This window comes from Cyphomyrmex costatus, unplaced genomic scaffold (assembly GCF_001594065.2).
Source record: "Cyphomyrmex costatus isolate MS0001 unplaced genomic scaffold, Ccosl1.0 scaffold301, whole genome shotgun sequence".
NCBI classification, from domain to species: domain Eukaryota; kingdom Metazoa; phylum Arthropoda; class Insecta; order Hymenoptera; family Formicidae; genus Cyphomyrmex; species Cyphomyrmex costatus.
This window is the reverse complement of record NW_017277137.1, coordinates 319,500-332,246: the sequence shown is the minus strand read 5'-3', so window position 1 is coordinate 332,246 and position 12,747 is coordinate 319,500. Positions and strand designations below refer to the sequence as shown.

At 36.2% G+C, this 12,747-nt stretch overlaps 1 protein-coding gene across 1 annotated transcript; it reads left to right on the top strand.

Annotated features, from left to right (window-relative positions):
- The first annotated feature begins 4,087 nt into the window (after positions 1–4,087).
- Plc21C (Phospholipase C at 21C) lies at positions 4,088–10,943 on the top strand. Its single transcript, XM_018541996.1, has 18 exons — positions 4,088–4,186; positions 4,481–4,627; positions 5,196–5,467; positions 5,543–5,627; positions 5,741–6,152; positions 6,246–6,366; positions 6,441–6,636; positions 7,144–7,477; positions 7,552–7,734; positions 7,821–8,030; positions 8,107–8,426; positions 8,520–8,834; positions 9,081–9,125; positions 9,187–9,388; positions 9,498–9,720; positions 9,781–10,099; positions 10,182–10,373; positions 10,447–10,943. Exons 1-18 carry the CDS (start codon positions 4,088–4,090, stop codon positions 10,567–10,569), a joined length of 3,798 nt encoding a protein of 1,265 aa, XP_018397498.1. The 3' UTR covers positions 10,570–10,943.
- The last annotated feature ends 1,804 nt before the right edge of the window (positions 10,944–12,747 follow it).

Below are 12,747 nucleotides of genomic sequence, written 5' to 3'. Positions count from 1 at the left end.
ATATATATATATATATCACGTTTACATTATCTTAAATTCCAATGATATAAGAATTTTTTACTTCCACTATATCTACATGGCAGATTCACATCACATTCTTTAAATAATAAGTATTGTTTATGAAGTATTTTTCTCATTTAAAAAAAATTGTTTTCATTTAAGTATTTAGATACGTGTACTGCTCTCAAATAACTACTATCATTTTGATTCCAATTTATTTCAAGATAACAATTTCGGACAAATATTCTTCATTCATCTACTTAATACTTTTGATAATGCTTACGATTTCAAGGCCTCGGACTATTACTAACAGTAAGGCCTAATAAAATAAATGAGAATCGTATATACATCAGACGAATACCAAATGTATGTCCATTTGCGTATGCGAACAATCGTAAGTTTCTAGTCGTAAAAATGTAAGAGTGAATGTCTGTATCATAGTAGGGATTACGTGTTTAAGAATAATACAATCGTAATATTTTAATATTACATTTCATTATATCTTAATGCAACCCATTAAAGTTTCCTCTTTCACCTTGTCTCTTACTTGCGATAATCTGTAACAAATATTATTTAGGAGGGCCGCGACCTGCGATTTCTCAATCGTTATAATATACGATTTTTCTTATCAATGGTTGAAATGAATCCCGAGTTGATGATAAGACACGCTATCGCAGACATAAAGGAGGAGAATATACGGGAACATGAAACCTTATTATCATCACTGTCATTGCCGTTCTATTTCACATGTTTGCCAAGTCAAGTTGACTTAGGTTTAATGGTAGTTGAATAAGATTGGATCGATTTAATGGGTGCGGTGTAGATGATTAGTCCGTCTTCTCTTCATTGTTGAAGGACGCGCGCTTATTTTTAGATCGAATTCAAAACAAAATTTACATAGCTGTCGCGTAGCAGTTGCGTTCCGTTTCACGTATGATGTATCATTTTATTCCTGTTCACCGAATATTAAAGAAGAGTAAAATGATACATCATGCGTTAAACAAAACACATTAATGTCCTAGTGTCCGTTTCTATCAACGTAGATTAATTTTAATCTCGACTCAATTTAATGTTTTTTTTAATTCTTAGAACTAGTTAAGTCTAGAAGAAGTTAAAGAATTACAAAGTGTAAAGAAAAAACGGTCTAAATCGAGTGGTATTAAGATTTTTAAAATAAATTTCTAGTTTACAATGTTAATACAACATTGTAACACTTGCGCTTAACAGAATCAAACGAATATACGTAAAGATGTTCCTGTTTTCATACATTTTATTACACAATTTCCAAATTCACACAAAAATAGGAGAATCAATTTGTTCGAACAAATTATACCACATCATGTCGCTTAGACCGTAAGATTGTGCTTTCATCTCTATGACATGTAACATCGATAAGAATCGCTGAAGAAGGACCTATGAGTTCCGAAACGTTCGATATTATTTTTATATCATTTTATATATTTTTATATATTTTTGTTGTATTAATATCGTAAACTAGAAATTTATTTGATAAAAAAGTTTTATTATCGTTCGATTTAGACTGTTTTTTCTTTATACTTTGCATTGCAAAACACGAACGAAATCTAATTATAAAGAATTACGTTTTTGACAGTAGTGGATTTGAATCGACCTGGGTTGGAGATTGAGATTACGTGCTCTAATACTAGTTGGTGTTAATATTCTCTATCAGTAATAAAACATGCAAGATTATTAAATTATTTCAGTTCAGATCGCAGTTCAAACTCGCTACGGTATAAAACGCTATTAGTTGAACCGAGCTTAAAATTCAATACTACATTGGTAGAAACGTAAGGCACATGTAAATGTACGTGTCGCGTAGACCTTTCTTTATCTCGTATTCTCCGAAAAATCTAAAACCCTCGGTCGGGCGGAGTCTATCATGCGAGCCGTCGGAAACCCATTTAATTCTCACCGCCACGTCGTTGCGTCGTGCAAATTGCTCGGAACTAATGCAAAATCGATGCGCTACGAGACCCCGCGCGGCGGGATCCCGGAATTTGCGGAACGGAGAACCGCAAATCGATTCCCGCGCGTATGTATCCGAGGGAATAATAATCGAAGAGGGTCGCGCAACCCCCGTCCTCCTCGGCGCCGTTAATTCTCGACACTATTCGCGCCCTCGTTAACGCTCGTTGGTCAATCTCTTTCACCACCTTTCTCGCATATACATATAGCCCTTCGTGTCTTCTCTCCGCAATTACTTTGTGCGAGAAGAGTGGAAGAGACACGAGAAAGCGATACTATAATGATAATCGCGTCCTTTTACGGTAAAAAGATTGAAAAAATTCCAGAAGATGAAAGTAAAGAAGAGATTTCTTTTTTAAACATAGGACACGCCTTTTAATTTTAAAGGTGGTGAAAAGAATCAGTCGCTTTTTCGTATAGCATAAGCTTGAAGTACTGTTGGAATGGTAGACGTTAATGAATTTAGTTTTGAAGAATTTTTTTTTTTTGAAAAAGATATTTTTTTTAATTTTCTAATCACAAGACTATAAATCACATTTAGCAAACCAAAATTGAGAAATTAAGAAATAAGAAATCGATTCGTTCGGCTTCCGAAAGAGGCTCAAGGTGACTCCGATGAACTTTTGAACTCGTTATCAAATAATATCTATAGATGTCTATTTCTTTTCAACTGAATTACTTTTTGCATGATTCAGCTTTCCTCTTATAAGTACTTGGAGAGAAAAAAAAGATGAATGTAAAAAAACTTGACTGAAAAGAAGAGATGTCTTATACATAATTTACGCAGACTAGAATCATGGACCAGATCAGGAACAATGAATTATATCAGTCAAAATTATCTCTCCAGCAATTCTGCCAGTTAAATTAATCAAATAAATTAATGTTAATCGGACGAAATCGCTGTAATTTAACGGCGTTGAGCCGCGAGAAATTAATAATGATGAATCTCCTGGACGTCGCACGGGATCGCGGATTGTCGGGACGTGGAAACGAATTTTGAAGCGTGAGCGGAGAGTGCGCGATTATCGTCTCGTCCCGGTAGAGCGCCTCCTGGTGTTGACGGCGCGCGGACGGCGCGGTGCTGTCGGTGCTTGTCTCTCGGCGTGCGGCGCGATACTTGGCGCGGAAGGAGGATGACGATGCTGCTGCTGCCGCCGCTGCAGCTTCGGAGCAAGCAGCCGTGCCGGATCAACGACGAGTAAGCAAGCGGTTAAAGCGGTTGAGCGTGAGAGTAGCATTGAGAGGAGTGCTTACCACATATCCGACTGCACACGTACGGAAACTAATCGCGTTTTCAATTGTCGTCATCCCATCTTTCTCTTTCGACGAATCCTGTTTTGTGTGCGTGTGTGTATATATGTATATGTGTGTGTGCGCGCGCGCGCGCGCGCTCAGTTAAGGACATCCGATTCGTGCTCCGGACAATCGTCATCACGGCATGCTCCTCCTCGTCAATGAAATGTCTCCGCGGATGACCTTCGTCCAGTCGCGACGACCCGGCTGAATCCGTGACTTGGCTCGCGAGTGACTGGGTTCCACGTTCGACGTCCTTCACAGACTCCCCGGGGAGACGCGTCGAGAGCACACGTCCTTAAGATAAATACACCTGTGTATTTATACGCGCGAGGTGTGCCGAACGCGACGACGACGACGGCGACAGTCGCCCTCGCCTTGGTACCAGCAGCGGCGACCAAGACAGGGTAATCCAGGTGCTCCTAATGCTTGAAATCTCAATGAGGCTTATGTCGTCGACGTCGTCGCCGTCGGAGTCGTCGTCGTCGTCGTCGTCGTCGAAGCCGTCTCCGCCGTCGTCGTCGTCGTCGAAGCCGTCGCCGTCGGAGTCGTCGTCGTGGTTACTGTTATTGTCGTCGCCACCACCTCTGGAGTTGGAGTCGTCGCCGCCGCCGTCGTCGTCGTTACCGTCGCCGTCGCCGTCGTCGCCGTCGCCACCGCTATCATTATCAGTATCGTCGTCATCCTCGTGGTCAACGTCCACGTGTTTGCTACCACCGTTCTCCACGCTGCTCGTCGCTTTGCCTCTACGTTCATAAAGAAGATTCGGTGTTGAACAGCGCAAGGTTTACGGTAACAAGGAGTCAGGATGGCAAGCAATAAGGGTACAGGTGTCACCATGCACATAAAGCCGGTGGAAGTTTCCGAGCAGCTGCAAACTGGAGAGAAGTTTATCAAGTGGGACGAGGTTCGTGTGTATTTTTAATGTTACGGCTGGTAGTCGACAGTTTTAATGTCGAGCGCTAGTAAAAGTATAAATGTAAAAGGTCACTTTAGGCATAAAAGAGCGCTTCCTCCTAATTTAGCAACGCCAAAAAGAAAGGAATTAGAATTCCATGATAATAACTCGCGTCACTTTCTTTTCACGATACAAATTAACTTAGACGTGACACTATCGGAAAGAATATTATGCAGCAATTATGGTAAACAGTCATACGGCAAAAATAAATCTTTCATAATATCAAATGCTATGTAATCGTAGGATTCTGGGGTGGCAACGCCGGTGACTTTAAAAGTGGATAAATATGGTTTTTACTTACACTGGGTGGATCAAAATAATGAGATGGATATGCTGGACATAGCAATTATAAGAGATACTCGCACAGGAAAATATGCAAAAATACCAAAGGTATTAATTTTACTTGTGTTCCTTTTAATAACAAATGTTTACATACGTATCTCCTGTTACTGATGTACCCATAAGCTACCGCTTTACTAGTGGTAATATAGTAAATATTGAATTAAGAATACTCAAAAAAACGAATAATCAAAGAGAATTCTAATTTTTCCATAATTATATCAATGACGCACAGAGCATCATCACATAATAATTATTGACTAATTTATAAATAGACCATTACCTACTTTATGTCCCATACATAGTTTGCTTTTTTTATCACACCTACTACCGCTAGCACCAATGGTAGATAAAGGCAGTTCCGTATTCATTGAAATAACACGCCTAGCTGGATCAGTTTTCCTATAAATCAATAAGCAGAACTTTGAATGAAGTGACATACTTCTGCACGGAACATTGTGTGTATTTAGTTAGCTCATTGTATGAAACTTTTTGCTTGTTCTTGCCGAGGTGTGTTAGTGGCATTATTAGGAACTTCATTTGTTTATATGTCTTAGGCTTTGTGTGTCAGAGAGGAGATAACAGAAATTTATAGTGAACTAAAAATTCTATTCTGTAGGATTCAAAGCTGAAATCGCTTGTAACGATGGGTTCTCAAGATTCCTTAGAAGATAAAACTGTAACAATCTGTTACGGCTCTGACTTTGTCAATATGAATTTTATTAATTTTTGCACAACGCGTGCAGAAATAGCACAACATTGGTCAGAACAACTTTTTCAAATGGCATACAATTTGATTCAATTAAACACTAGCACAACTATGTTCTTATTGAAAGCACATACCAAGCTTGCACTTACTGCTGATAAAAGTGAACAGGTACCAGTAAAAAAGTGAGTAGTATAGTAATGCAGTTCTAACATTGTAAGATTCTTTTATATAAAATGTATATTTGATTTGTTTTACAGTATAATAAAAATGTTCGCACAAAACAAAGATGACCGCAAGCGTGTTGAAAAAGCACTCGATATTTCTGGCTTTCCATCCGGCAAAGTAAGTTCTGCGCTAAGTCGTAAATATTATCGGAATTATTATATTATTGAAAAGTTTTACTGTAAAATACTTTGTACATACATTCATTTAGTATGTATTATATTGTGTCTCAGAGTGACGCCGTACCGCTGTTAAAATTTCAATTTGAAGATTTCTTCAACTTTTACAAGTCACTGACTCAGAGATCAGACGTGGAGAAAGTATTTGAAGGAATTATTGGTAGACGTAAAGTGATGTCTGTTTTGCAATTTGTGGACTTTTTGAATAAGTCGCAGAGAGATCCGCGCCTCAATGAGATACTGTATCCCTATGCAAATGAAGCAAGGGCAAAGGATATTATAAATCAGTACGAACCCAATAAATCTAATGTAAACAAAGGACAACTAAGTTTTGACGGATTCTTGAGATATCTTATGAGTGAAGATAATCCAATTGTTGCTGTCTCTAAATTTGAATTGTCTGACGATATGGATCAACCGCTTCCGCATTACTTTATAAATTCTAGTCACAACACATATTTGACAGGTATACAAACGTTATTGTATTATTTGTAACATGCAATAGATTACATTTAATTTGATATACTTATAAAACATTTCTTCTATCCTATTATATCAGGACATCAACTTACTGGAAGAAGTTCTGTGGAAATTTATCGTCAATGTCTTCTATCTGGTTGTCGATGCGTTGAATTAGATTTTTGGAATGGGAAATTTGACGAACCTGTTATTGTTCACGGGTACGAATATCACAATTTTACTTTTATGTAAGAAAGTATTTAATTGATAATAATTAAAAATGTGAATTTTTTAGATACACTTTCGTACCTGAAATATGTGCCCGAGATGTAATAGAGGCAATTGCTGAGACCGCTTTTAAAACGTCTGACTACCCAGTTATTCTCAGTTTCGAAAATCACTGCAATCCAAGGCAGCAAGCCAAAATCGCTCAGTACTGCAGAGACTTTTTCGGGGAAATGTTGCTTGATGCGGCACTCGAATCACACAAGGTATTTTTAAATATTGCGCTTAATGGAAAAACTAAATTAATTTCATGCAAAAATTGGGTGCATGCAGAAGCAATGACCGTACACTGATCGCGCTCACTAAGCAAGAAAGAACATGTTCATTTATTATAATATTCGTAACGTAATATAACTTATTTATTATAGATAACTTTTAATATTATATTTTTTACTTATTACTATTTATTATTTCTTTAAGACTGTGAGAGCATGAACGCTCAATGAGCTATGTAAACATAATTTTATGTTGTTTATATCGTTTACTGAGTGTTCACACCCTCACGGCTTTAGAAAAATAATAAACACTAATAAATAAATATTAATAAGAAATATATAATATTAAAAATTATTTATAACAGATAAGTTATTTCACATTACGAATATTATTATGTAATAAATAAACATATTAATTCCTTTCTTGCTCAGTGAACGGTAGTCGCATGCTCCTCGATAAAAAAGTGATTATAATTGAATGATATTTTTTGTTTTTAGTTAGAACCTGGTCAAGAGCTTCCACCGCCGGAGTTACTAAAGCGCAAAATAATAATAAAAAATAAGAAGAAGCATCACCATCATCATAAAAAGCATCAGAAAAAACAACAGCAAGCTTTAGATACTGTTGAAGGTACTACAGAGAATGAAACTAACGGAATGGCGAATCTATCTGCTGCGGGAGAAAACGGTCCTCCGCCGGATATTATACCTCAGAATGAAATGGATGATGTCGCACCTGAAAATGAACAGCAAATTGGAAATGGTGATATTCCTCATCTGCCGATGCTGCAACAAAGACAGGGTAGTAAGGACAGCGGCCAGGATGACGAAGGTTAGTAATCGGAAATTGAAGCTACAAATATGTTAATAAAAGAGACACGCATATTCGATAAACTGATTTTTTAGACGAAGAAGATGAATCGAGTACAGAAGACGATGAATCTAATATGGAAGACATAAAACTGAGGATAGGTGATAAAGGGGCACCGGATAAATCTGCGGCCAAAGAGACAGAGGCGGGTGCAGAAATTTCAGCTTTAGTTAATTATGTGCAACCCGTACACTTCAGTAGTTTTGAATCGGCCGAAAGTGCGTAAAGTATCTTAATAAGAATATTATATCCATTCTTTTCGTATTGTGAGAAAACACTGAATTTTTATATCTATATTTTGTAGAAAAAAATCGCATGTACGAAATGTCATCTTTCGACGAAAAGCAAGCTACGACTCTTTTAAAAGAAAAACCACTAGAGTTTGTGAATTACAACAAGCATCAACTATCTAGGGTTTATCCAGCAGGAACGAGGTTTGATTCCAGTAATTTCATGCCACAAGTGTTTTGGAATGCAGGATGTCAATTGGTTGCGTTAAATTATCAAACACTCGGTAAATAAGAATTTTGTCTGGTACATTATCTATTAATCATTTACTATTAAAGCAAACTTAATTTTATTTACAATAGATCTGGCAATGCAATTAAATCTGGGAATATTTGAGTACAATAAACGCTGCGGTTATCTATTAAAACCAGAATTTATGAGAAGGAAAGATCGGCGATTAGATCCCTTTGCCGAATCCACCGTTGATGGTATTATAGCAGGCACAGTTCACATTCACGTAATATCCGCACAATTTTTAACCGATAAAAGAGTAGGAACTTATGTGGAAGTCGATATGTACGGTCTACCAGCAGATACCGTAAGAAAGAAATTCCGCACAAAAATTGTGCCGAATAATGGTATTAATCCTATATATGACGAAGAGCCGTTCGTATTTAAGAAGGTAAAATAATAATTCACGTAAATTTATAATTGTAAGTTTGTTATAAAATATTAAAAATTTTTTTGTATAATGTGTTGTTTATGCATTTCTTAGGTAGTTTTGCCGGAACTTGCCTCGTTAAGGATAGCGGCGTACGAAGAATCTGGACGTTTAATCGGTCACAGGGTACTTCCCGTAGTTGGATTATGCCCAGGATACAGACATGTAGCATTAAGAACAGAGTGTGGGCAACCTCTACCATTAGCGAGTTTATTTTTACACGTTATCGTGAAAGATTACGTTCCTGATGGTTTGAGCGAACTTGCTGAAGCTTTAGCGAATCCTATTAAATATCAGAGCGAAGTGGAGAAGAGAGAGAACCAATTATTAGTCCTTACAGATTGTTTGGAAGAACCGGAAGAAATCGAAGTATGATTTGAAATATTGCTAAACGATTTATGTCCATTTTCACCAATGTAGATTAACTTTAATCTCGATTCAATTTGCTCTTTATCTTTTTCTAGTTTTAAAAATTAGAAAAAAATGAACAGTAAATTAAACCGAGATTAAAGTTAATCTACATTGATGGAAATGGACATTAATAATCTTTTTGCTTTTTAACAATTTGATTTTTCCAAACGTACTAACATTACTAACATTACTAACATTTTATAGGATAAAAGTAAAATTGGTGATACTCCTAGTACTGCTAAACCAGCTGTAAGTTTTTTGCGCGATTTGATGTTCTTGTAATATGTTAATAACAAAGTTATTTTTACAGGAGGAAGTTGTAAAAGCTAAACGATTACAGTCCATAGGTGAATTGCCAAGTCTTTTACCAACTTCTAGTAGCTTATATAGTAGACCATCTATTGGCGGTTTAGGTAGTTCAGACACAGTGGATGTGGACGATGACACTCCCTGTTCCGCAGCTCAACCAGTCGATACGTCTATAAATAAAAGCCCAGTCAATGCTAGCAATAGTAAGTGTTTATATTTTTTAATTATTTTTATTAAGAACAATTTATATATATATATATATATATCTTTCTTTTTTTACTTTGTATCTTAACATCTTATCTCTTTTAACAGTAAGTGACGAAATAGTAGCCGAAAGTTTGGAAAAACTTATGGAAAACAAGCTGGTCAAGGAGAAAAAGATGGAACTTGACAAGAAACTTGAATCTCTGAGGAAAAAGCATGAGAAAGAAAAAATACGGTTGCAGTCGCAGAAAGCCTCGATCGATGGCGAGAAGCATAGATCGAAATTCTATATGAGCAACAGGCTGGTAAAGCGATTGTCGAGTAAAAATATGTAAGTATACGAAACAAGATGACGGAAATTGCTACAATATTCAGTCGCATTATTTTTTAGTAGTTTTTCGAGTGAAGTAGGTCTGAGCACCTTGACCATGCCTGAGACTTCCGAATGTCCGGAAAATACGGAGACTCGTGAGGGAAATGAAGGAACCAGAGGTTTGCCTAGAAGTCAAAGCGAACGATTTTTAGCTGTATGCAAAGCGCATGTTCAACAAGAACGTGATCTACAGGAAAAATATTACGAGAATCTTTTTGCAACCGCCGAGAAAGTGATGAGAGCATCGCAATCCAATCAATTGAAAATGCTTCAGGTGCTTCTAGATAGAGAAACTGCGGATGTTAAACGAAAACTGCAAGCTACGAGACAAGGCGAGGTACTTACCTATTACAATACTTTTCTATAACGAAATATATGAAATAACGAAATTGATCATTGGATATACTTTATCGCTTTAGGTCAAACAATTGGCCAAGGTGCACAAAGACAAAGCCGAGTTAGAACGTATAAAACGAGAAGTTGCAAAGTCAACTGTGGAGAAAGGTGTAAACGAATGTACGCGCTTAACGAAAATTTACGACAAGAAGAGAGCGGAGTTGGAAAGACAACATGAAGAAGTGCGGCAAAAATTAGAAGATGAGCGAGCCAAGGTTTGTATTCTAACATGACGAAGAATATATTATTTTACTCGTAAAATCTTTTTACGTATTTAATGTATCACAGGTGAAAGCTAACTTGCTGGCGGAGTATAGTAGTCGCTACAGCAAATATGAAAGTGGTGAGTTACCCCTGTCACCGTCTGGCGGAGCTAGCTTGCCCGAATCACTTAGCGAGAATACATATTGACTCACGAAACGAGTCGTCTAGCTATGTGTTAAATAATGACACGACATTGATTTATGAATGTCTGTGTCTCGTGTCGTATGCATCGTCCAAAGCATCCAGTTATGCAATCCGATGCATCAAACGCGAATCGCAGTCTGAATTCTGCAACGAGAGATACTTGGAGGAAAAAGCAAGATATTACTTGAACACGATATTTTTCCCAACACTTGTACAAGAAAGCGAGTCAATAACAATTAACAGAACGTTAGCACGTAGCGCTTATCTACAGTTGCTCGGCAATGATAAAATATTCTTGCCATCCCGCCGGGAATTTGCCACCGTATTGACGGTACTATAACGAGAGATTACGTGATTTCAGGCAGCTCGGTGCTACACGAGACATGACGAGTTAACATCTTGACTATTATGTACGGTACAATTGTATATATACATATATATATATACATATATATACTGATCTTTTACCATTTAATACTTCAAAAAAATAAATCGATCGAACAATGTGAATCGAAGTAATTTTCTATTACTTTAACACTGTATCTTTAACTACGATGTTCATTATTCGACCGATGAGCGTTGATCGTACATGCCGATCGATTCCTTAATCGATTGTGCCTCACGTGAAAACGCTTATATCTTGATCTCTTTAATGATAAAATATCTGCTTAGTAAAAGAGAAAGAGACAATGTCAGATTTTAATGAGAATTACAAGTTTTGCATTATTTGCATATAGTATTAAGTCTGAGAGATTTCGAAATTTATGATAGTTGCTGAGACGTATCAGTTGCGATTGCATATTTGCATGATCTTAACGAAGCATTAAGATCATTCGCGAGAAATATGCGCGAGAGAGGTGTGTGTGTGTATATATATATATAATTCTAAATAAGAAAAAAAATAACACAAACCTTCCTAAGTGCTAACATTTAATATTGTTGTTATATGCATAAGGTATCGTTATTTAATCAACTACATAAACTAAGTCTAATCGCGTTCCAAGATGCTCCATTTAGATTGGTCTTCGACTATTAAAAGATCAGATCTCAGGAGATTCCAGTCAGAATAATGTAAGAAATATACTGAGAGGGTGAAATCTCTTTGGCCTAGAGGAGAAACATTGGAAAATGCTGAGAGAAGTCTACATGAACGCACGAGTGATCTGATATATTTTTGACTGAAAGTACTCCATATAAAATAAAATTTTTTTTGAAGATGCCCGTGCCGTGGAATACTGGGACATTGTCTTGCTGGAGCAAGAGAGTGTTCCAATATTCCATTATGTAGAACGAGTCTTCGTATTCTGGACGATTACGGTCGGGCAAACCTCTTTGAGGAAGACAATCAAAAATGTTACGACGTAACATTGTCCTTGTTGTTTCTAATTATACGATATTTTAGGCTACATGCTATGATACGTGTATCATACACAGGTATCTATGAGGGAATTCTTCGTAGTAATAACGAATTTAGGATTAAAATTTATCTCGTCGTAAGTCTATATCTTGTAAATCTATTATTTATTTACCGTGTTGATTTAGCAAAGGCAGAGGTATACGGGGTGAATTATATTCTGCTTGGCGATAATCGCATGAGAAACGATCAAATTAAACAGAAAAAGAAAAACTGTTTTACGAAGATAATATATATAATAATCAATAACGTTACATCTATATATTTAAGTGTTATTTTGTCGTTGCAATTTCTATTATTTATATTTTACATTTTGTGAAATTGTGTTTTTTTTTATTTCAGTCTAAAGACTGAACTCTAGCTTCTTGAATTTTTGATAAATTTATTTGTTGATAAATATTTGACGTAGTTGCGCACAAAATTATCGTTAAATTGTGTTTATAATCTAATGTATAAGCGATCTTGTGGCATTTAGTGTTTTTGAAATTTAAATTCTTTTCCTTACGCTTTATAACTTTGAATTTAAGTACATTCTTTCATTGTATGTACTTATATCGAAAGAGCCATAATTCGCGATCTGATCAATTATATAGTTTTCGAATAAGAGAGTATGCGCACAGATATGAAAGTATAACTTCTTGCGAACTTGAATGAATCTCAATACGAATTATATCTTGATATTACATTTTACATTGAGCTTTTTAAAGTATATATAAAAGATATATTTATCTTAATTATATATATGTATTTTTGTTTAATTTGTTTTT

Excerpts from the sequence above, each read along its gene's own strand:
- Plc21C (XM_018541996.1), top strand. The coding sequence starts at position 4,088 with ATGGCAAGCAATAAGGGTACAGGTGTCACCATGCACATAAAGCCGGTG. Across the intron at positions 5,468-5,542 it reads GAACAGGTACCAGTAAAAAA|TATAATAAAAATGTTCGCAC; the intron begins GTGAGTAGTATA and ends TTTGTTTTACAG. Across the intron at positions 5,628-5,740 it reads CTGGCTTTCCATCCGGCAAA|AGTGACGCCGTACCGCTGTT; the intron begins GTAAGTTCTGCG and ends ATTGTGTCTCAG.